The sequence below is a fragment of the Myotis daubentonii genome, chromosome 2 (genome assembly GCF_963259705.1).
Source record: "Myotis daubentonii chromosome 2, mMyoDau2.1, whole genome shotgun sequence".
Taxonomy (NCBI): domain Eukaryota; kingdom Metazoa; phylum Chordata; class Mammalia; order Chiroptera; family Vespertilionidae; genus Myotis; species Myotis daubentonii.
This window is the reverse complement of record NC_081841.1, coordinates 91990675-92016536: the sequence shown is the minus strand read 5'-3', so window position 1 is coordinate 92016536 and position 25862 is coordinate 91990675. Positions and strand designations below refer to the sequence as shown.

General features: G+C 41.0%; 1 protein-coding gene across 4 annotated transcripts in view; it reads left to right on the top strand.

Moving 5' to 3' along the window:
* CEP83 (centrosomal protein 83) overlaps positions 1–25862 on the top strand; it is a 143756-nt gene that overhangs the window by 34304 nt on the left and 83590 nt on the right. For 3 of the 4 annotated variants that reach the window (XR_009451280.1, XM_059683808.1, XM_059683807.1), the window contains exons 2-5: positions 5364–5636; positions 8963–9113; positions 18216–18308; positions 23011–23142. Coding sequence is in view for 3 of the 4 variants with exons in the window: in XM_059683808.1 (XP_059539791.1) it covers positions 5464–5636; positions 8963–9113; positions 18216–18308; positions 23011–23142 (549 nt within the window). In the remaining variant the exon portion in view is untranslated. The remainder of the gene's footprint in view (positions 1–5363; positions 5637–8962; positions 9114–18215; positions 18309–23010; positions 23143–25862) is intronic. The other variant, XM_059683809.1, reaches the window with a different exon arrangement.

Genomic DNA, 25862 nt, shown 5'->3' with positions numbered 1-25862 from the left:
TATTTGAAGAAATAATGACAGAAAACTTCCCCTAAATGGTGAAAGAAATTGACTTACAAGTCCAGGAAGCGCAGAGAACCCCATACAGAAGGAATCCAAAGAGGACCACACCAAGACACATCATAATTAAAATGCCAAGGGCTAAAGACAAAGAGAGAATCTTTTTTTTTTTTTTACAGAGAGAAAGGGAGATAGAGAGTTAGAAACATCGATGAGAGAGAAACACCGATCACCTGCCTCCTGCACACCCCCCACTGGGGATGTGCCCGAAACCCAGGTACATGCCCTTGACCGGAATCGAACCTGGGACCTTTTAGTCCACAGGCCGACGCTCTATCACCTGAGCCAAACCGGTTTAGGCAAAGAAGGAATCTTAAAAACAGCAAGAGAAAAACAGTTAGTTACCTACAAGGCTGTACCCATACGACTGTCAGCTGATTTCTCAACAGAAACCATGCAGGCCAGAAGGGAGTGGCAAGAAATCTTCAAAGTGATGAATAGCAAGAACCTACAACCAAGATTACTCTACCCAGCAAAGCTATCCTGTAGAATTGAAGGTCAGATAAAGAGCTTCACAGATAAGAAAAAGCTAAAGGAGTTCACCACCACCAAACCAGGATTATATGAAATGCTGAAGGATATTCTTTAAGAAGAGGAAGAAGAAGGAAAAGGTAAAGATAAAAATTATGAACAACAAAGTGACAACAAATAGATATCCATCAACAAGTTTATCTAAAAATTAAGTCAGAATAAACTGGTGATTATAATAGAATCAGGGGCATAGAAAGGGAGTGGACTGACAATTCTCGGAGGGAAGGGGGTGTGGGGGGTGCGGGAAGAGATTGGACAAAAATCTTACACCTATGGATGAGAACAGTGGCGGGGGTAAGGGAATGGGGTGGGTGGGGTGGGAACCAGGTGGAGGGGAGCTATGAGGGGAAAAAAGAGGAACAACTGTAGTAATCTGAACAATAATAATTTATTTTAAAAAAATAAAAAATAAAGTCCGCTACTATGTTCGTATTGCTGTCGATCTCTGCCTTGATATCTTCCAGAATTTTTTTTATTTATTTGCGTGCTCCTATATTGGGTGCATATATGTTTACCAGAATTATATTCTGTTGTTTTGATCCCCTTAGTATTAAGAAGTGGCCTTTCTTTTCTCTTGTTATGGCCTTCACTCTATTTTGTCATATATCACTACTGTAGGCCCGGTGCACAAAAATTTGTGTACTCTGATGGGGGGGCGGGAATCCCTCAGCCCGGCCTGTGTCCTCTTGCAGGCTGGGACCCCTCGGGGGTGACCACTTGCTGGCTTAGGCCTGCTCCCTGGGGGATTGGGCCTAAGATGGCAATCAGACATCCCTCTGGCAGCCCGGCAGCCCCTGGGGGATGTCCACTTGCCAGCGGGGAGCAGGACTAAACTGCAGGTGGACATCCTTACCACTGCTGAGGAGGCAGGAGAGGCTCCCACCACAACCGCTGTACTGGCAGCTATCAGCCTGGCTTGTGGCTGAGCAGAGCTCCCCATGTAAGAGCGTCCTGACCACCAGAGGGCAGCTCCTGCATTGAGCATCTGCCCCCTGGTGGTCAGTGTGTGTCATAGTGACCAGTCATTCCCAGTCTTTCTGCTGTTAGGGTCAGTTTGCATGGTACCCTTTTACTGTATAGGAAAGAGGCCTGGTGCATGGGTGGGGGCCGGCTGGTTTGCCTTGAAGGGTGTCCCGGATCAGGGTGGGGGTCCTGTTTGGGTGCCTGGCCAGCCTGGGTGAGGGGCTGATGGCTGTTTTCAGCTGGTCACATCCCCTTCAGGGTGGGGGTCCCCACTGGGGTGCCTGGCCAGCCTGGGTGAGGGGATGAGGGCCGTTTTCAGGCTGGCGTGTGACGGAAGCTCCCAACCTGTCCATTTTTTCTTTTATTTTTTATATTCTGGGATTTATTTACCTTCTATAGCTGTCACTAGAGCTGAGAGCCGGGTCCAGCTCTGAGGCCTCCGCTGCTGAAAGCAAGTATCTGAGGTTTGTTTAGCTTCTATAATTGCAACATTGTTGCTTAAAGTGCAGCTCAGAGTCCTGCTGCGCAGGCGGGAAACCTTGGCTTCCTTCATCACTGGAGCAAGAAAGCCTCCTGTTCGCTTCAGCTGCGTGGCTGCTGGCCGCCATTTTGGTTGGCAGTTAATTTGCATATCCCCCTGATTAGCCAATGGGAAGCGTGTCGGAGGTACGGTTAATTAGCCTATTTGTCTTTTATTAGATAGGATTGTTACCACAGCTTTTTTTTCATTTCCATTTGCCTGAAAGATACTTTTCCGTCCTTCCACTTTCATTCTGTGTGAGTGTCTTGTTCTGCGGTGGGTCTCTTATAGACAGCATATATATGGGTCATGTTTTCTTATCCATTCAGCCACTCCATGCCTTTTGATTGTAGCATTTGGGCCATGATGTTTAAAGTTATTATTGATAGCTACTTGTTTTTAGCCATTTTTATTTTTTGTGCCTGTGTTTCTTTTTCCTTTTTACAGTAGTCCCTTTAGCATTTCTTGCATTGCTGGCTTGGTGGTGATAAACACCCTTAGCCTTTTTTTTTGTCTGTGATGTTCCTGATTTTCTCTTCAATTTTGAAAAAAACCCACTGTGGGACGTGCTGTTACGATATCCTATTTAATAAAAGAGAAGCATGGTAATTAGCCATACCTTTGCTACCCTTCCCATTGGCTAATCAGGGAGATATGCAAATTAACTGCCAGCCAAGATGGCGGCCAGCAGCCAGGCAGCTTGAAGCGAACATGAGGCTTGCTTGCTTCAGTGACGGAGGACTCCAATGTTCCCTGCCTGCCTTGCCGGCCTCTGAGCTTGCAGTTTGAAACATTGTTACAAATATAGAAGCTAAACAAAACCCCAGAAACCTGCTTTCAGTGAGCCAGGCTTCAGCCAGCAGGACCGCAACATTGTTTCAATTATAGAACAAACACAGATCGCTGCTTTCAGCCAGCCGGGACCTCAAAGCTGGAGTGAGCAGGACCGCAACAGTGTTTCAATTATATAACCCAAACAAACCAGATACCTGCTTTCAGCAGCCAAGCCTCAGAGCTAAAGCTGGCCCAGAATAAAAAGAAAAAGAAAAAAAGGAGCGGTTGGGAGCTTCAGTCACCCACCAGCCTGAAAACAGTCCTCAGCCCCTCAGCCAGACTGGCCAGTCACCCCAGTGGGGACCCCCACTCTGAAGGGTGTGTGACCACCTGCAAACAGCCATCAGCCCCTCACCCAGGCTGGCCAGGCACCCAAGTGGAACCCCCACCCTGATCCAGGACACCCTTCAGGGCAAACCAGCCGACCCCCACCCGTGCACCAGGCCTCTATCCCCAGCACCAGGATCAGCAGAGCCACGAGGGCCCCTGGCACCAGGATCAGTGTGACAGGGGGCAGTGCCCAAACCCCCTGATCGCCCTGCGGCTCTGTGCGTGACAGGGGGCGGGGCCACAACCTCCCTATCCGCCCTGCTCTGTTCGTGACAGGGGAAGGTGCCCCAACCCCCTGATCAGCCCTTCTCTGTGCCTGATAGGAGGGAGCTCCCCAACCCCCTGATCGCCCTACAGCTCTGTGTGTGACAGGGTGCGGCGCCCCAACCCCCTCATCGGCCCTACTCTGTGTGTGACAGGGTGCGGCGCCCCAAACCCCCCCCCCCCACCCCCCACGGGCGCTGCTCTGTGTGTGACGTGGTAGAGCCATAACCTCCCCATCGGCCCTGCCCTGAGTGTGAGAGTCGCGGCGCCCCAACCCCCTGATCGGCCCTGCTCTGTGTGTGATAGAGGGCGGCCACCCAACCGCCCTCCACGAGCCCTGCTCTGTGTGTGACGGGGTAGAGCCATAACCTCCATCGGCCCTGTCCTGAGTGTGACAGGGTGCGGCGTCCCAACCCCCTGATCCACCCTGCTCTGTGTGTGTCAGGGGGCGGTGTCCCAACTCCCCTATCAACCCTACTCTGTGAGTGACAGGGGGGAGCTCCTCAATCCCCTGATGGGCCCTGCTCTGTGCGTGACGGGGTGGCGCCGCAACCTCCCCATCGACCCTGCCTTGAGTGTGACAGGGGGCAGTGCCCCAACCTCCCAATCGGCCCTACCCTGAGTGTGACTGAGGGTGGCATCGCAACCTCCCGATCCGCCCTGCTCTGTGCATGACAGGGGGCGGCGCCCCAACTCCCCAATCAGCCCTGCTCTGAGCCTGACCAGGGGCTGCACTTAGGGATTGGGCCTGCCCTCTGCCACCCGGGAGCAGGCCTAAGCCAGCAGGTCGTTATCTCCCGAGGGGTCCCAGACTGCGAGAGGGCACAGGCCGGGCTGAGGGACCCTTCCTCCCCCTCGAGTGCACAAATTTTTGTGCACCGGGCCTCTAGTATATATATAAATAATTAGAGGCCGGGTGCACGGATTCATGCACATTGAAAGGATATTAATTAGAATAAATATTTTGAGGTGGGGAGGGACCACTGGAGATTGGCTCCAGGATATGTACGGCCCATCTCACCCAGTTCCAATCGGCCTGACCCCAGCAGCAAACTAACCTACTGGTTGGAGCATCTGCCCCCTGGTGGCCAGTGCGTATCGTAGGACTGATTGAACAGTCAAATGAATGGTCGGACACTTAGCATATTAGGTTTGTGAAAGATTAATAAATTTTAAAGGGACAGAATTACTTTGATTAAAATATTTATTTTAATTATTTATAGTAAGAATACACTGTCATTATTTTTTACTTTCCCATAAAACAGACATTTAATTGTTTCATAATATTTAGTCAGTGCTTTTGGGGATTACTGAGGTGATTTATATTCCTTTTCTTAGCACCATGCGTAACTTGTAGGTGGTGATCACTGTTTATGTGTTGACTGATTCCGCATCTGAATCTGCAGTTCACCTTGTGTGAAAAGACTCTTTGCAGCATTAAACACACTAACAGTAATGTATTGAAGGCCATCTTTTCGAAGACTGTGATTCTCCCCAGCTACTTAACAAGTTTCAAGTGGCGTTCCCCCTGATTTTAGGTTAGGATATGGATTTTGTGTCAGGATCCACCCTTGAAGTTTAAGCCAGTAGCTTTAGGAAACATCTGACTCCAGAAGTATACCTAAATTGGAAAGGTCAGTACTTCTAGTTATGTTAATACTTGAAGCTGTGACCTTAATGGTTACAGAAACTTAGGTGGATGTGAAGAAAATTTGTTAAGATATTATTCAAGTTTATTTTTGAACAGTTGAAAATCTGAAAGTCAGGTTTATTATAGAAATGATAAGAAGAAGAATGTGATAAAAAAATATAACACTGAATGAGTTCACTGATTATTAATTAAGTTTATTTCTCTGCGTAGGTATAATTTGGCCTCCCAAGATTCTGTCTTTGCAAGAAGGAAGTGTAAGATAATCTTGAATAAAAACGAAGACAATAAGGAAGCCAGTACTTATTATTACATGGTTGTCAGCTTACCTACCAATATGAACACTCTTCCCACCATTTGTCCTCCTGGTGGAGACAGTGGGCTGACAGATTCTGACCGTGCGTTACAAAATATGTTAATTGAAGAAAGAGTACGATGTGAACAACATAAAACTAATTATCAGACTCTGAAAACTGAACACAACAGGTAAAATACTTAAATTTGGATATGAGGGCCTTGCATTGAAAAAAAAAATACTTTTTGAATGTTTGCTCTGGAACATACAGTATAATTTTAGCTTTTTACAGTATATGCACTTAAAACTTCAATACAGTAAAATTTTTGCTTTAAATTTCTTTATGCAAAACTAAGTATGGTATCAAGTTGTGTTATGAATTTGTAAAAGTCTTGTTTTGAACGTAGCTAAGACATATATAATTAAATGTATCTGTGTGGCTAAATTGTTTTTTCCCCTCAAAGTAAAATTGCTTTCAGAAACTACTCCATTAATAATTAAATGAAACTCTATAAAGAAAACGATATTTGCAGTATTGTTTTTTTAAATCCTCACCTGAGGATAATTTTTTCTCCTGATTTTTTTTTTTAGAGAGAATGGAGGGAAGGGAGGATGGGGGGTAGAGAGAGAGGGACAAACATCGATGTGAGGGATACACATTGACTGGTTGCCCCCCATTCACACTCTGACCAGGGCTAGGCATGGAGCCTGCAACCCAGGTACGTGCCCTTGACTGGGAATCGAACCTGAGACACTTTTCTGTAGGCCGATACTGTAACCATTGAGCAACCCAGCCAGGGTGATATTACAGTTTTAATAGGATATATGATATTGGTCTTCTGTAGTTTTGATTGACTTTACATAAAAAGTAATGCAGTTAGAGAGAAACGAAGATGGTGGCATAAGTAAACACCGGAAATTGCTGCCTTGCACAACCACCTCAAAAATACAACTAAAAGACAAAACGGACATCATCCAGAACCACAAGAAGGCTGGGTGAGTGGAAATTATACAACTAGAAGGTAAGAGAAAAGCACACTGAGACTCAGAGGAGGTGCAGAAGTAAAGTGCAGAGGTATGGAGGCACACGTGGAAAGTGCTGGCAACTGAGGACATGGTTGTCTTTTTCAATCAGGAGGGAGTCACAAGCTCCCGACTGCTCTGGACTCCAGTTCCTGGCGAGTCTCTCGGGATCCAGACTCATACCGGGAGAAACTGGACTGTCTGGCATCGGTCAGAACTCGAGGGCAGCTATCTCTCAGAGGTGCTTGCAGCGATTACCGGGTCACTGAGACGCGGGGCCTCTTACGGCAGGACTGAGGAGCAGCCATAGCTGCTTGCTCTGCCCTGTTGATCCCCTGAGAACCCGCCCCACCCAAGCTGTGCGCAGAGGCTTTGGCATATGAATGCCCTGGCCCTTTGCAATCTGAAAATTGCCTAACAATCTCCAGCTGGGTCAGAGAAACCCAGAACTTCCAAAAGAAGGCCCAAGGCCCAACAGCAGCTTGCATTGCTTAACAGCTGGGCCTCATCTGGGCACCTCCAAACCCAAAACAAAGAAGAGGAATCTGCCGATCTCTCCATAGGTCCTGCTGGGTAGCCTCAGGCAGAGGCTAAATTAGCACCTCCTTAGAAATCCACAAGCCAGTGTACCCAGTGGTCAGTGTGGGACCATCCAGATTACAACTCCTCAGATCCATATGGGACACACTCAGGGGGCAGACTCAGTGAGCACCAAAGCCCCACTGAAGCAAGTCTTGCCCCAGAAGGGTGTCTCCAGCTCAGACGTTCTCCCACTACAGACACAGCTGATTCTCACAGCCAACTGGCCTGGAGGTCAATTCCTCCCAGTGATACCTACAACTATCAAGACTTAACTACAACAAGACTGTGCACAAAGCCCACAAAGGGGTGCGCCAAGAGTGTCCACCTCAGGTAATTGGGGAGGTTGAGCCACTGGGCCCTATAGGACACCTAGCACAGAAAGCCACTCCATCAACACAGGGAAGCATAAAAAATGTGGAGACATAGAAACAGGTCACAAATGACAGAAATGGAGGAAAGCAAACTACAGGATATAGAATTTAAAACCACACTTATAAGGTTTTTCAAGAATTTTCTAGAAACCGTTGATAAATTTAGTGAGACCCTCAAGAAATCTAGTGAGACCCTCAAGGATATGAAAAAGGACCTACTAGAAATTTAGCATATACTGACTGAAATAAAGAATATTATACAGAGTTTCAACAGCAGACTAGAGGAGTGATGGTGAACCTTTTGAGCTCGGCGTGTCAGCATTTTGAAAAACCCTAGCTTAACTCTGGTGCCATGTCACATATAAAAATTTTTTGATATTTGCAACCATAGAAAAACAAAGATTTATATTTTTGATATTTATTTTATATATTTAAATGCCATTTAACAAAGAAAAATTAAAAAAAATGAGTTCGCGTGTCATCTCTGACACACGTGTCATAGGTTCGCCATCACTGGACTAGAGGATCACAAGAATCAAGTCAAAGATTTGAAATACGAAGAAACAAAAAACACCTAACCGGAAAAACAAAAAGAAAAAAGAATCCAAAAATATGAAGATAGTGTAAGGAGCCTCTGGGACAACTTCAAGCGAACCAACATCGAATTATAGGGTTGCCAGAAGAAGAGAGAGAGCAAGATATTGAAAACCTATTTGAAGAAATAATGACAGAAACCTTCCCCTACATGGTGAAAGAAATTGACTTACAAGTCCAGGAAGCGCAGAGAACCCCAAACAAAAGGAATCCAAAGAGGACCACACCAAGACACGTCATAATTAAAATGCCAAGAGCAAAAGACAAAGAGAGAATCTTAAAAGCAGCAAGAGAAAGAAAGACAGTCAGTTACCTTCAAGGGAGTACCCATATGACTGTCACCTGATTTCTCAACAGAAACTATGCAGGCCAGAAGGGAGTGGCAAGAAATGTTCAAAGTGATGAATAGCAAGAACCTACAACCAAGATTACTTTATGCAGCAAAGTTATCATTCAGAATTGAAGGTCAGATAAAGAGCTTCACAGACAAGAAAAAGCTAAAGGGGTTCATCACCACCAAACCAGTGTTATATGAAATACTGGAAGATATCCTTTAAGATGAGGAAGAAGATGAAAAAGGTAAAGATACAAATGATGAACAACAAATACACATCTATCAACAAGTGAATCTAAATATCAAGTGAATAAATAATCTGATGTACAGAATAAACTGGTGAATATAATAGAATCAGGGGCATAGAAAGGGAATGGACTGACTTCTCGAGGGGTGTGTGGGGGTGCGGGAAGAGACTGAACAAAAATCGTACACCTATGGATGAGGTAAGGGCACAGGGTGGGGTGGGAACCAGGTGGAGGGGAGCTATTTGGGGAAAAAAGGGGAACAACTGTAGTAATCTGTACAATAAAGATTTAATAATAAAAAAAGTAATGCAGTTAGAAAACAAGGGATACACTTAAAATTGAATTTTTTTTTTTTTTTAAATCAGGTTGCAAGATGAGTACACAAAGTCACAAAATGAACTCAAACGCCTGTTAAATGAAAAGCAAACTAACCAGGAAAAATTCCAGCTACTGTTTGAAGAACTAAGAGGGGAATTATTAGAGAAAACTAAAGACTTAGAAGAAATAAAGCTACAGGTAACAAAATGTATTTGAGTTAATACAAAAATTGTCAGATGTTTTGTGGAAGTAGTTTGGTGGTATAATTTAATTTTCTTTCTTATAGTCTAAATTTTTCTACCATGTAGGGTTTAGCCATGAAACTCTTATTTATATAAATTTGTATTCTCTTACCTATTCTGATTTAAATAATATTTCACTATCAAAATAATTTAGGACAAGACCAGTTTGAATTGATAAAAATCTAGAATTAAATTTCTTTTAAAGAAAGATTTTACTAATTCTTCTTTTTTTTTTTTTTTTTTAAAAAAAAAATGTTTTTTATTGCTCTGGCCTGTGTGGCTCAGTTGGTAGGGTTGGCTGACTCCTGCAAACCTCCTACTTGGGATCAAGCCCACAACACAGGCATGTGCCCTGATCGGTAATCAAACAAGCCCAAGCTACTAATTTTTTTATTTATTTTATTTATTTTTTTATTTATTTTTTATTTTTTTAATTAAATCTTTATTGTTCAGATTATTACATTTGTTCCTTTTTTTTCCCCCCCATAACTCCCCTCCTCCCAGTTCCCGCCCCACCCTCTGCCCTCACTCCCCACCCACTGTCCTCATCCATAGGTGCACGATTTTTGTCCAGTCTCTTCCCACATCTCCCACACCCCTTTACCCCCCAAGAATAGTCAGTCCATCTATGTCCCTGATTCTATTATAATCAACAGTTCATTCTGTTCATCAGATTATTTATTCACTTGATTCTTAGATTCACTTGTTGATAGATGCATATTTGTTGTTCATAATTTGTATCTTTACCCTTTTCTTCCTCTTCCTCTTCTTTTTTTTTTTTTTTTTTTTTTATTGGGAATCAACATTTTCATATGTGCATTTATTACAACCCCTATTTGTTCTGCCCTATGGTGCCAATCTATTGATGATAGGCTCCAAGAGTGGCATTTTCTTTTTTTTTTTTTTAATTGAATCTTTATTGTTCAGATTATTACATTTGTTCCTCTTTTTTTTCCCCCCTATAACTCCCCTCCTCCCAGTTCCCGCCCCACCCTCCTCCCTCACTCCCCACCCACTGTCCTCATCCATAGGTGCACGATTTTTGTCCAGTCTCTTCCCACATTTCCCCCACCCCTTTCCCCCCCAAGAATAGTCAGTCCATTCCCTTTCTATGTCCCTGATTCTATTATAATCAACAGTTCATTCTGTTCATCAGATTATTAATTCACTTGATTCTTAGATTCACTTGTTGATAGATGCATATTTGTTGTTCATAATGTGTATCTTTACCTTTTTCTTCCTCTTCCTCTTCTTAAAGGATACCTTTCAGCATTTCATATAATCCTGGTTTGGTGGTGATGAACTCCTTTAGCTTTTCCTTATCTGTGAAGCTCTTTATCTGACCTTCAATTCTGAATGATAGCTTTGCTGGATAAAGTAATCTTGGTTGTAGGTTCTTGGTATTCATCATTTTGAATATTTCTTGCCACTCCCTTCTGGCCTGCAAAGTTTCTGTTGAGAAATCAGCTGACAGTCGTATGGGTATTCCCTTGTAGGTAACTGAGTTTCTTTCTCTTGCTGTTTTTAAGATTCTCTCTTTATGTTTTGCTCTTGGCATTTTAATTATGATGTGTCTTGGTGTGGTCCTCTTTGGATTCCTTTTGTTTGGGGTTCTCCGCGCTTCTTGGACCTGTAAGTCCATTTCTTTCACCCGGTGGGGGAAGTTTTCTGTCATTATTTCTTCAAATAGGTTTTCAATATCTTGCTCTCTCTCATCTTCTGGCACCCCTATAATTCTGATGTTGGTACGCTTGAAGCTGTCCCAGAGGCTCCTTACACTATCCTCGCATTTTTGGATTCTTTTTTCATTTTGCTTTTCCGGTTGGATGTTTTTTGCTTCCTCGCATTTCAAATCATTGACTTGATTCTTGTGCTCCTCTGGTCTGCTGTCGGGCGTCTGTATAATATTCGTTATTTCAGTCTGTGTGTGCTTAATTTCTAGTTGGTTCCCCAATATAAGATCGAGGGTCTTATTAGTTTTCGTGTAGATCTCATTAAGTTTATCGGCAGCTTCTAAACAGTTCTTGAGAGACCTTAAAAGTGTGGTTCTGAACTCTATTTCTTCCATTGACAATTTTGTCCTGTTTCTTTGTCTCCGCATTTTGTTATGCTTCCTTGGTGCACCCCCTAGTGGTCTTTGTTCGCAGTCTTATAGTTAAATCTTGATTGTTGTAGCTAATTCCAGGGAGGGTTTGACCTCCAGGCCAAGTGGCTATGAGAATCAGCTGTGTCAGCAGTGAGAGAACTTCTGTCCTCTAGGGAGGTGCTAATCTGGCCTTTGCCTGAGGCTATCCGGCAAATGCCTCTGTGCAGGGCTTGGGCTGGGCGGGTCGCACAGGATCAACAGGGTGGGCCGGAGAGAGCAGTAATGGCGGCTCTCAGTCCTGTCCCAAGGGGCTCTGCCTCTCTGAGTCCCAGCACCCGCTGCAAAGCTCAGAGAGAAAGCTGCACTCGCTCTGACCAAAGCCAGACAGTCCCGCTTCTCCCGTTTGAGTCTGGGTCCCTAAAGACTCACCCGGATCTGGTGCTCAGAGTCTGCGACTCCCTCCCGATTGAAAACAACAACCGCGCCCTCCGCCGCCAGCCGGCTCCGCGCACTCCGCACCTCAGAATTTGACTTCAGCTCTGCGCCTCCTCTGAGTGTCCGTGTGCGTTTCTCTTTCCTCCTAGTTGTAGGACTTCCACTCAGCCAGCGTTCCTGTGGTTCTGGGTGATGTCCCTTCCGTTTTTTGGTTTCACTTTTGAAGTAGTTGTTCAAAGCAGCAAACTCTGGCGTTAACCTATGCCGCCATCTTGGTTCTCCCTCGAGAACTTGTTGATTTCTGCAGGACCATCCTGCTCCCAAGCTACTAATTTTTTTAAAAAAATTTATTTCGGAGAGGAAGGGAGAAGGAGAGAAAGATAGAAACATCAAAGATGAGAGGGAATAATTGATCGGCTGCCTCCTGCACCCCCCTCCCCACTGGGGATCGAGCCTGAAACCTGGGCATGTGCCCTGGCTGGGAATTGAACTGTGACCTCCTGGTTCATAGGTTGACACTCAACCACTGAGCCACCATAGCTGGGCGAATACTAATTTTCTTTTAAGTATTGTAACTGAAACTAAGCTAGTTACAATAATGTTTTTGTTTAAAGTTTTTTAAAAGACCCTGTAAAAACAATATGTACACATAATTTATGTGCATAATGTAAGGTAAATGTAGTCTCTAAAGCAAAAGCTAGCTGGTACTAGAGTACTGACTACAGTTTCTTTAGTTCCTTTTTTGCACTGTTTTTCATTTGCCTAGAAAGTAAAGCAAAGGCAAACTTCAGCACCAGTCAAACATACTATATATTTCAAATCAGTAGGCGTTACTAGTGGTATTTTCCTACATTCATTTAATCTCTGATAGGACTAGCTGTGTATTTCTGCTTATCTAGTGCTTGGTACAAATAATAGGTACTATTAATCTTGGAGTCATAAGTTGATAAAGTAAAAAGCCATCTTTCAGCCCTAACCGGTTTGGCTCAGTGGATAGAGCATCGGCCTGCAGACTCAACGGTCCCAGGTTCCATTCCGGTCAAGGGCATGTACCTTGGTTGCGGGCACATACCCAGTAGGGAGTGTGCAGGAGGCAGCTGATCGATGTTTCTCTCTCGTCAATGTTTCTAATTCTCTATCCCTCTCCCTTCCTCTCTGGAAAAAAATCAATAAAATATATTTAAAAAATGTTTTTTAAAAAAGCCATCTTTCATGTCATCTAGTATGGCATCTCACCTAATTAATGGATTCCTTTGACAGCAGTGTTGGGAATTTGTCATTCAGTGTCTTCTTGAAATCTTCCATTATTGGGAACAACAAACCATTAAGCTTGGGATGAAACTTTCAGTGTGCTTACTGGTTCATTCCTGGGCATATTTAGGATGTTTAAACAAAAATAACAATAAAAACCTCAGAGGAAAATGTAATTTAAGCCATTAGAATTGGTGGCTTGCCTTGTGTTGCAAAAAATCAGAGGCCTATCTGAATGGAATCTGTGAGCACTGAATTCAAGATAATGAAAGTATTCTTTAGGCATTGCAAGTGTAAATTACTCTGTTTCTTAAGAGGAACACCTACCTGTTCATGCTTCTTTTTACCAAGCACATGCAAACAGTAAACTTCAGAAGCCTGGAGTAGCTATATTAATACTAGGTAAAATAGATTTCAAGACAGAGATTATCACTAAAGGTAAAAAGAACATTTTAATAACAAAAAGGGTCAGTTTGCCAGGAAGATGATGACCTTCAACAAATAGCTTTGTTCCTATGCCTTAGTTTTCTCATGTGTTAAAGAGGATTGCCGGGGTCCATCCCCAGCAGGTCCAGGGGTCCCCAAAGGTGTGGACGGAGTCGGCGAAGAAGGAATGACACGGAGACAGCGTTCAGTTGATCATCAACCCTGCCAGGATCTCTAGCCACAATCTCCAGCCAAGTTCTGTGTCCATGTTCTCTTGCTAGGTTCTCCAGCCAGGTTCTCCAGGTTCTCCAGCCAGGTTCTGTAGCCATGTTCCCTCGCTAGGTTCTCCAGCCAGGTTCTGTCTGAGATCTCCAGCCAGGTTCGGTCACCAGGTTCTAGTCAGGTTCTCTTGCCATATTTCTGTAGTCAGGTTCAGTCCAGGATCTTTTGCCATGTTCTCTCCAGCGAAGTCCTTCTGTCTCTAGAGAACGTTCTGTGTAGGTTCTGTGCCTAGGTTCTGTCTCTCTTGGTCCTGTCTTCTAAGTCCTGTCTCCTAAGTTCTGTGTCTTGCTGTCTTGTTACATCTGTATTTATACCAGTTGATTCAATCCTATCAATCTCTATTACAAAGGTTAGGGTGTTTCTTATCTCCATTCCAGGGAGTAAAGATTATGTAGCTTAAGCATGATTGTTCGTAGTTAAAGTGATTAATTCCCCGCCTGGCACTTAGTTGAGGGGTTTTATTCCCTCCCTAACTTCAGGGGAAAATCCCTACCTGAGGATTCAACCTTTCTCGGAGAGGTGACCTTGGTTAAAACACAGCGCCAAGAAGGTGAGCAAACATATTAAGAACAGTATGCCATATATGCCAGGTCCCTTGAAACAGCAAGGATGGACCGGCTCCCGGCAGAGGATAAAAGTTGTTACCTAACAGGGATTGTTGTGAGGATTAGTGAGATCACATGTCTCATTATTACACAGTAGGTACACATACTGTGGTCATTTTATTATGTTTGGATACAGATTTCATGAGGGCAGGAACCTTTTCATGGTGTTTCCAGTGCTCAAGGCAGTGCCTAGAAAATACTTGTTTAATGAATCACCTACATAAACAATAAATGAATGTTTCAGAATTGTTCTGTTCATATGTAATGTTGAACTTCTTGTTTTATATGTACCTGGAGTCTCAGCTTTTTAGAGTTGATAATTACCTAGTTCCTTTCATATCTGGTATGAGTTGTCCCCCAAAAAGATATGTTGAAGTTCTAACTCCCATTACCTCAGAATGTGACCTTATTTTGGACATAGGGTCTTTACAGACAGTTAAGATGAGGTCATACTGAAGTATGGTGTCCTTATACGAAGAGGATTACAGACACAGACAGATAGATACATGGGCGGGGGTGACAGGAACACTGGGAAAATGTCCTGTGATGACAGACGCAGAGATTGAAGTGCTATAGCTGCCAAGGATCACCAGCACACCACCAGACGCTTGGACAGGGCAAGGAGGGATTCACCCTACAGTTTTCAGAGGGAACGTGGCCTGCTGACACCTTTGGACTTCTAGTCTCCAGAACTGTGAAACAGTACATTTCTGTTGTTCAAACCAATTTATTTGTTCTATGTTGTTATCTCAGCCCTAGGAAACTAATATACTGTCCAGAGCACAATTGGAACACCTGTGACATACAGCTCTTCATTCTCTGCTCCAGTGCTTTCAGTGCTAGAGAACCAAGTGAACTTTTAAAGCAGTGGTTCTCAACCTTCCTAATGCTGCGACCCTTTAATACAGTTCCTCATGTTGTGGTGACCCCCAACCATAAAATTATTTTCGTTGCTACTTCATAACTGTAATTTTGCTGCTGTTATGAATCGTAATGTAACTATCTGATATGCAGGATGTATTTTCATTGTTACAAATTGAACATAATTAAAGCATAGTGATTACTCACAAAAACAATATGTAATTATATATGTGTTTTCCAGTGGTCTTAGGCGACCCCTGTGAAAGGGTCGTTCGACCCCCAAAGGGGTCGTGACCCACAGGTTGAGAACCGCTGTTTTAAAGGAATCCAGCTCCATGTATCAGTTGGAGCATGTTAAGCATTTTCTCTCTCATATTCCAAATGAAATCACCCTCCCTATAGTCTCCCCGATGGTTCTTATATTGTTCCTTGGATCTACACAAAATAACTTTGGACATTTCTCCACGTGATAACTTCCCAAATGTTTGCTGAAAAATATAATTTATCTAGTAAAGTTTCTATTTTTTAAGATATACATACCTGGCTTTTATGTGACATTTGTCTGGCAAAAATAAGCTAAAGAAACATTATGCATTATCTATACTTATATTGAAGCAATTTAGCTCTTTGCTTTAATGGATGTTTGTAATTTGTACAAATTGTGAGTTGAGTAAAGTTCGCTAAACTCGAGTAAGATCCGCAAGAAATATTTCGAAGGTTTATGAAAGATGATTATTTTAAAAATACACATGTATTATCTTGTCTACCTGCAAAGTGCCTTTTCTGAGTTGCTTTAATATCTGTTTGGCTTTTAAAGAAAAACGATATAAAAATATTCATTTAAAGAATATTTCTGGGTTACATGTAGTTGTAGTGAATGAGAGTAATAATAGTTCTTGGCTCATAGGATGACTGTAAAGATGAAACGAGAAACATAGAAAATGTTAGTATAGTGCTTTGATGTAGAAATGGTTAGATCATTTAGCTATTATATTGTTATTATGTTTCATGTTAGCAAAAGTTTTTTTAAAAAAAGATGGGAGTAATTTGGTATATGGCAGATAAAATTGTTGAAAAATTACATATGGCATAATAGAGACTAGATAAAAACGGTTTTCAAGACACTGGACATTATAAAGTGACAAAGACCCCTGAAAGACAAAAATCAAAGAAGGTGAATTTTGCAAACGCTTCCAAGTCATGGCACAGAAGGAATACCCAGGCAAAGTCTGATAGACTCCCTGAGGAGATGGAATTGATTTTAATTGATTAAAATTCTTGATTTTAATATTTGTTTTTTCATATTCAGAGAGTAGTGTGGCTAGTCACAAGACGGTAGCAGAGAGGAGTGTGGCACAGAAAGAAAGTTAATATAGATCTTCAGAAGAACCCTCTCAGCTCATTCAGTAGAAGAATGATCAGCACATGCATGTAAGGGAAACATCTAAGGCCTGGAAAAGAGCCACCTGAAAGGATTAGAGGCATGACTGTATGGAGTTCATACAGAGCTATGCATATTTCCTTTCCCCAAAGCCAGGCTAAAGAACTTCACTTCACAGAGAAATTAGTGCAGTACTCAGAAGGGTCTCAGCAGTAGGAAGTAATTAGCACTACATCAAACATTAATTTGCTCACACTTAATTCTTAAGAGCATGACCCAGAAAGATGAGACTGTTTCCAAGTAATTGTCTACCAGAACAAAGCTTAAGAATATCAGAATACAAATATATCTAGCACGAAGCAAAGTAAAATTTACAATGTCTAGCATCAAACAGAAATTTGCCAGGCATGGAATAAACAGGAGAATACTACCCACAATAAATAGGAAAAGAAAGTCAATGAGTCAGAACCAAACCTGATGTGGTACAAATATTAGAATTAACAAAGACATTAAAATAGTTATTATAATTGAATTCCATATGTTCAAAAGTGAGATTAAAGATTGACCATATTAAGTAGAGATAAGGAAGATATGAAAAGACTAAAGGATGAAAAGACCAAATAATAAAATACAAATTATGATTATTGAGATGAAAAATATGCTGTATGGACTTAATGGCAGATTAGACAATGCAGAAGAAAAGATCAGTAAACTTGAAGACATGACAGTAAAAACTACCCAAAATGAAACAAGAAGACAAAAGAGATTAAAAATAAACATAACATCAACGAGCTATGGAATAAATTTAAGTGAACTAATATTAGAATGTTTTATATATGGGGTAGGGCAAAAGTCGGTTTACAGTTGTGAGTACACAAAACACTGGGTTTATTATTGTATTATTATTTATTTTTTGTATTGTTTTCCATACAACTAGAAACCTATTTTTGCTTCACTCTGTATAGTAGGCATTTATTCAGTAAAATGTTTGAAAATTTGGATATTGATGAATAAATGAATGAATTAAGCTGAACATTATTCTTAGTGTTTTCTTTTAAATTTTTTCTTTATTGATTAACGTATTACATATGTGTCCTTATTCCCTATTCTTAGTTTTTTTGGAAATTAATATAAAAGCAAACTGGGTTGTTTTTTTTAACAACCAATATTTATTCATTCAATAAATAATAATTGAGTGGTTTCTATGTGGTAGGCAGTGGTGCAGGGTGTTGGGAATACCATGGTAAATGAAATATTCAGTTACTTTTTGAAAGATAAATTTTGTAAAGGAGTGTAACAGGGAGGAGCCTAAATTAGATTTTTATAATCAACATAAAAATCAGCCTTTTCTGATTGAAAATAAGTTTGAAGAATTCTCTATAGCATACTAAATTATTACATCTTTATTTTGTTTGCTTTAGGAAATAAACTATCATCCATTGTATACAACAGGATAACCTTAGCTGCTAACATAGTTATTTCTAATAATCACAATGATAATCAGTGATTGTCTTTACCTCATGTTAATAGAATTTTTGATATCTCTGAGAGTCTGAAATTGAGATTCTTAAATTATTATTTATATAGTGACTTCTCTAAAATTAGGTATATTGTAAAATTACTTTGAATTGCGTTTTATTGTAATGAGAGAGGTTTTGAAATTTGGCAAATTCTTGATTTTAATATTTGTTTTTTCATATTTAGAATTGTTTGTATTTCTCTGCATATTAGGTATTAACTCCACAAAACTTGGAATTGTTCAGAGCCCAAATACGACAGGAATTAGAAACTCCAATGAGAGAGCGTTTTAGGAGTCTGGATGAAGTAAGTAATTTATGCAGAAAGAACTATGCATATATCTTCATGTCACTATGAAAAGCTTTTGAAAAGCATCTTCTCTACACAGAAGCCCTGCAATAGCTCCCTTTCTTGCTCAGTCCATACAATAGCCTTTAAGGCTGCACAGGATCAGACCCCATTACTTCTCTGATTTCCTTCTCTCCATCCACACTGGCCTCCTTGATGTTTCTTTGGCATTCTAGAAATGGTGCCATTCAAGAGTCTTTGCTTTAGCAGTTGTTTTTGCCTTGAACACTCTCCAGGTATCTTTTGGTCAACTTCTCGACATCACCTTCTCAATGAGGCCTACTTTGACCAACTCCTGCCCCCATTTAATATTGCAACTTGCCTTTTCCATCACTCCTTAGACCTTTGGATCCCCATTTACCCTGCTCTACATTTTTTTTTTCCTCGAGTACTTACTATCTTCTGATATGCTGTATAATACTCATTGTGCTTATTTTTTTTAATATATTTTTTATTGATTAAGATATTACATATGTGTCCTTATCCCCACGTTACCCTCTACCCCCCCGACCCCCCCCCCCCCCCGCTCATGCCCTCACCCCCCCGTTGTCCGTGTCCATTGTTTAGGCCTATATGCCTGCATATAAGTCCTTTGGTTGATCTTTCCCCCTTACCACCACCCTCCCCTACCTTCCCTCCAAGGCCCGACAGTCCAATCAATGCCTCTCTGTCTCTGGATCAGTCCTTGTTCATCAGTTTATGTTGTTCATTATATTCCACAAATGAGTGAGATCATGTGGTATTTATCCGCTCTCCAGTTCCATCCATGCTGTGACAAATGGTAAGAGTTCCTTTTTCTTTTTCCTCTTCTTAAAGAATACCTTTCAGCATTTCATATAATGCTGGTTTGGTGGTGATGAACTCCTTTAGCGTTTTCTTATCTGTGAAGCTCTTTATCTGACCTTCAATTCTGAATGATAGCTTTGCTGGATAAAGTAATCTTGGTTGTAGGTTCTTGCTGTTCATCACTTTGAATATTTCTTGCCACTCTCTTCTGGCTTGCATGGTTTCTGTTGAGAAATCAGGTGACAGTCATATGGGTACTCCCTTGAAGGTAACTGACTGTCTTTCTTTCTCTTGCTGCTTTTAAGATTCTCTCTTTGTCTTTTGCTCTTGGCATTTTAATTATGATGTGTCTTGGTGTGGTCCTCTTTGGGTTCCTTTTGTTTGGGGTTCTCTGCGCTTCCTGGACTTGTAAGTCAATTTCTTTCACCAGGTAGGGGAAGTTTTCTGTCATTATTTCTTCAAATAGGTTTTCAATATCTTGCCCTCTCTCTTCTTCTGGTATCCCTATAATTCTGATGTTGGTACGTTTGAAGTTGTCCCAGAGGCTCCTTACACTATCTTCATATTTTTGGAATCTTTTTTCTTTTTTCTTTTTCAGTTGGGTCTTTTTTGTTTCTTCGTATTTCAAATCTTTGACTTGATTCTTGGGATCCTCTTGTTTGCTGTTGGATCTCTGTATATTATTCTTTATTTCAGTCCGTGTATGCTTAATTTCTAGTTGGTCCTTTTTCATATCCTCAAGAATCTCACTAGATTTATCGAGGGCCTCACTAAATTTATCGGCGGTTTCCATAAAATTCTTGAAAAACCTTATAAACGTGGCCTTGAACTCTATATCCAGTCGTTCGCTTTCCTCCATTTCTGTCATTTGTGACCTGTTTCTTTGTCTCCGCATTTTTTATGCTTCCCTGTGTTGGTAGAGTGGTTTTGTGTGCTAGGTGTCCTTAGGGCCCAGTGGCTCAGCCTCCCCAGTTACCTGAGGTGGACACTCTTGGTGTACCCCCTTGTGGGTTTTTTGCACAGTCTTATTGTAGTTATGCCTTGATTGTTGTAGGATCACTGGGAGGAATTGACCTCCAGGCCAATTGGCAGTGAGAATCAGCTGTGTCTGCAGTGGGAGAACTTCTGTGCTGAAGACACCCTTCTGGGGCAAGACTTGCTTCAGTGGGTATTTGGTGCTCACTGAGTCTGCCCCCTGAGTGTGTCCCTTATGGATCTGAGGAGTTGTAATCTTGATTGCCCCCCTCTGACCACTGGGTAGACTGGCTCTTGGATCTAAGGAGGTGCTAATTTAGCCTCTGCCTGAGGTTACACAGCAGGAGCTATGAAGAGAACTGCAGATTCCCCTTCCTTTTTTGGAGTTTGGAGGTATCTGATGAGGCCCAGCTGTGAAGCTATGCAAGCTGCTGTGGGGCCTTGGGCCTTCTCTTGGAAGTTCTGGGTCTGTGGCCCCGCTGTAGTTTGTTAGGTAATTTTCAGGTTGCAAAGGGCCAGGGCATTCATATGCAAAAGCCTCTGCCGCAACCTGGGTGGGGCGGGGTCTCAGGGAATCAAAGGGCGGAGCAAGCAGCTATGGTGGATTCCCAGCCCTGCCCTAAGGGGCTGCGTGTCTCAGTGTCCTGGTAATTGCTGCCAGCACCTCTGAGGGAAAGCCGACCTCAAGTTCCGAGTTCTGCCTGCTGCCAGACAGTCCAGTTTCTCCCTGTATGAGTCCTGGGTCCCCAGAGACTTCCCGGAACCGGAGTTCAGAGCAGTCGGGAGCTTGTGACTCCCTCTCGATTTAAAAAGACAGCCGAGTCCTCAGGTACCAGCCCCTTTCTGCGCGCGAGCCTCCATACCTCTGCACTTGACTTCCGCAGCTCCTCTGGCTCTCAGTGTGGTTTTCTTTCCTTCTAGTTGTGGAATTTCCACTCAGCCAGCTTTCCTGTAGTTCTGGATGCTGTTTGTTTTGTCTTTATGTGTTTTTTTTTGAAGTTGTTGTGGGAGGCAGCGATTTCCCGGTGTTTATCTATGCTGCCATCTTAGTTTTTCCTGTGCTTATTTTTTTATTATCTTTTACCACTTCTTGCATGAGTGGAGTGCAATAGTGTTTTACTCACTATTACATTTCAAGTTCCTAGAACAGTTCCTAGCATACAATAGGTACTCAATATTTGTTGAATGAAAGAATGAATTTCATGCAACCTTAGAAAAGTAAAAAAATTTGATACAGTTTTCCTTCTGATTGAAACCAGTCTCCGTAAATGAAACCTTGGTGTAATATGACTAAATGTTTAATAAAGGGGACAGGAAAAGATGATCGATATTAAGTATATTAGATACTAAACTAGACGTTTATTTAACAAATACACTGAGCAGTATACATACAAATGAGTATTGTCCCCTTCAAAATGGACCCCTTTAGGGAGCTATAGTCTAGTGATGTTGCCATTGCTTGAAACAGTTGTAGATCCTGGCAATCAGTGGTTGCCAAACTTTTGGACCTCATGGACCACCGGTTGGCGACCGCTGTTATAATGGTTAACTGGCTTGATAACGTCATTTTTTGAATATTCTCCTAATCAAAGCATTATGGTGAATAGGTTTCAATTCTGGATATAAAAAAAATTACTTAGACTTAAGTAGGTGATCCAGTTAAGTAAAAGCATATTTAAAAATACCAAAACACAGTATGTCTCTAATAAAATCACAAAAAACCATATCCTTGGTTTGTAAATTGGCATAGACATTTTTAAACTGAAGATTTCAGGGAGCTGAGTATTTTAGGAAGCTTCCTTATTACTTAACTAGAGGCACAGTGCATGGATTTGTGCACCGGTGGGGTCCCTCAGCATGGCCTGCGGCGATTGGCCTGAAACCGGCAGTCCAACATTGCCTGCCGCTCTTGCCTGCCGATCCTGCTTATCTCAGCCTTGCTATGCTGGCTGCAGGCTTGTGCCCAGTCAGTCTGATCAGGTGTGCAAGAGGAGTGTCCATGGGAGAGGCTTGCACCGCCGCAGCTGCACTCGCCAGCCATCAGCCTGGCATCTGGCGCCTGTTAGTCAGCTGAGCGTTGCTCCCACTGTGGGAGCGCACTGACCACCAGAGGGAAGCTCTTGCGTTGAGCGTCTGCCCCCTGGTGGTTACTGTGTGTCATAGCAACCAGTTGACCAGTCGTTCAGTCGCTCAGGCTTTTATATATATAGATATATAGATTTTTCTAGTATATGTTTAAATAATGTCTCATCCATCTTTCTGTTCTGTTGTCTTAAGTTCTTACTGAGGTTCAGAATGCCAGCAACTTTCATAGTATCAGGAGAGGAGCTGGACTATACCAGGGAATTGCATGTGTTCCTTGTTAGTAAGGAGAGTTGGTGCTTCATATATTCTTCGGGCAGATGTGTTGAATTTATATCATTGTAATATTTGATTGAACCTTAAGTTATTGTACTAAATAGCCAAATAATCTTTTATTTACTTTGAATTCATTATGTCTGACTTTTAGGAGGTATTTTGTTTTATAAAATTAATTTTTAACCTAACCATATTTTAAAAGGTATGTTACATTCTTAAATATTATTTTATTAAGTCCAGAGGTCAAAACTTTTGACATGCTATACATTTTTATTATGAGACTCAGTGAGGAAATAAGGTTAATTGAATGATAATTGTCTTTATTAGTGCCTTCTCAGGAATGTACTAATTCTGTGTGTAGCATCCTAGTTATCAGAACTTTTCCAAGGTTTATTTATACTTCTCTTAAGCTTAGTTTTTACTTTTGGAATTACTCTGAATATAATGTAATTTAAAATTATATTTACAAAAGTAATTTTTGGAATGGATATAAATTTCATTCATAAATTTGTGATTAAACTATAGTCTTCTTTTAATTTAGGAAGTTGAAAAGTATAGAGCTGAATATAATAAACTTCGCTATGAAAATACATTTCTCAAGTCAGAGTTCGAACACCAGAAAGGAGAATTTGCACGTACTTTAGAAGAAGAAAAAATAAAATATGAATCAGAGGTAAGTGATTAATTATACTAGTTTAGTTGTTAGCATTATTACATATTTTTTGTAAATCTCAAGTTAGAGTTGATTGCATAATTAGTTTTATTAATTAATTTGTCATGATTTTCATCTGCTCTATAGCAATATTTTTCTTGTGAATGTTCTTTTTTTGGCTGTTAAATTTTTCTTTTCTTTGCATCGTTTATTTTGCCCCAGTCAGTGGCAATAGTCAGTCTCTTTTCTCCCATAGCCACAGAGGAAGGCTTCTCTGTCTGCAAATATAGTTCGTCTATGTGATTCCTTATTTAGCAATGTCCCCATCTTCTCTGTCTTGGAACCATACTACATCTATCAGAGCTCTGATGGTCAGTCAATGCGCTTTTTTCCACTGATATAAACAAAGGGTTTATATCTTTACTTAGGGTGTGCCTGTCACCTTCAAGAAGTGTACTTTGTTCTTTGACAGCTGCAATGGCAGCATCCTTTCCCTGCTGCCTACAGCATGCACTCCTACCCAACCTATCTCTACTCATTTTGTAATTTGTCTCCTATTTCCAAAAACGGGGTTTGTGTTTCTCATTCTTTATGTTGCTTTTAGATTATTTTTCAGGGTGGAAAGAGAGAAATACCAATTTCTTATTTCAAATAAAAAGCCTAATACTAGTTGAATTTAAGAAAGTAGTTTGTTGTCTGTAGTTATGTGAAACATTTCATATATAAACACATTTGCATTATACATTTATTGCATTGTCTTTATTTGGAATCAAGAGTTAAAATATACTCACTCTCCTTTACCAATAACTAATTTGATCAAACTGACTTACGTGAACAAACTGTTCCACTATTGTTTGATATGCAAGAAGCTGTATGAACTTTGGATCGAGTTCATCAATAACACAGTACCAGAAAACTCTAAATATTTATATTAGTCTTTTGCATTTTAAAAATTCTTTATCGCTTTAAATGCTTTATTCACATATGATCTCACTTCTGTTATAATGTTCAGTATTTCCATTTTATTATTTTTTAATTATTACTTTAAAATATATTTTTATTGATTTCAGAGAGGAAGGGAGAGGGAGAGAGATCGAAACATCAATGATGAGAGAGTAGGGGGCTTGCAGGAGGATTGGCTGTTTCCTGCATGCCCCCTACTGGGGATCAAGCCTGCACCCGGGCATGTGGCCCTTACTGGAATCGAACCCGGAACCCTTCAGTCTGCAGGCAGATGCTCTATCCACTGAGCAAAACCAGCTAGGGCCAGTGTCTCCATTTTAAAGGAGGACACTGAATACAAGATAAGTTACTTGCTCAGTCTCAAAGAAAGTCAGCAGGCAAGTTAACAGTAGAAATTAGGTAACCCAACACCTAGCCGTGAATTATAAATTTGAAATAAGCAATGATTTGAAGTTGCCACGCTAACTAGGAGTCATCCAACAGGTATAATATTGTTAAGAGATAAATAGATCTATACTATGTGTGATGATGGAAGGATTTGAATCTGTAATTATGACAGATTCAAAGGAACTGCAGAATAGGGAACAAATTAGAAGCCCAATATCAGTTTTGTGCTACAAAACTGTAGGTTCTGCAGTTGTATCTGGAATACTGCTTTAGACTCTAATGGTTCTTTTATCTAAAATATTCCAAGTTCTCTGACTTGCACCCTTCTCAGGTTACTTTGAGCCACATCACAATAGGCAAAGTCTCCCAAATTAAAATCGAATTACCTCACATTAGAGATTCTCTGTGATTGATTTTGGCAACCTTTCACAAGGGTTTTGTGAAATTTCATTAATTAAAATTAAACTGTGAATGCAGTTTAGAATATCTCAAAAACAGCTTTTTAACATGTAAAATTTTAAATGTTTTATTTAGTATGACATTGGGAACTGACTTAACTTCTATGTGCATCAATGTCCTCAACTTAAAATGGTGTTAGCAGTAGAACCTATCTCATGCTGTGAGGATTTAATAAATTAATATACGCAAAATGCTTAGACAAGTACCAAGCACATAGTAAGCATTCCACAGATGATAGCTATTATCATTTAAAATTACATGTACTCAAATTTCTTGAGTATATGACCCTGTTCTTTACTTTAGCATGTGAGAGTTTTCAGTGTCAGATTTGTACTTAGATAATCTAAATCTTTTGAGGGCATCTCTTATTACAGTGTCTGCATCCCCCACCGTCACTGACCCCCAGCATTCTTAGTGTTCTACTTTCAGGTGCTGTCTGCTCTGGCTTTATTTGTCACAGTTATTTTTCTTTTACTACTCCCATGACCGAGGTAATTTTCAGCCCTGAAAAAGGCATATGTCTTTATTTCTGTTCTCTTGTTCAATATGAGTAGAATTCTTTTTAAACCACTGAGTGAAGGAAAAGAGATGGCAACTTCCAAAAGTAGATTAAAATATGAACTTTAAATCTGAGTGAATTAAATGTTACCTTCTTAGTGTAAGTAAATAACAAAATCTTTTTGTATTCCATCATTAATTTAGAAATATTCAATTCAAGTACATAGGGAAAAGGGAAAAATTCAGTATAGCAGTAATATAAAAAGGTAAACTAGATTTAAAAAACTAAAATCTGGGAACTTGAAACTTCATGTGCAAAATGTTTACTGTAATGCCTGACACATAGTAAAGGCTCAAAAAAGTGGTATTACTATTTGTACCTGACAGCATTAATCATAGTACTGATTATCATAATAAATACAGAAGATATTTTA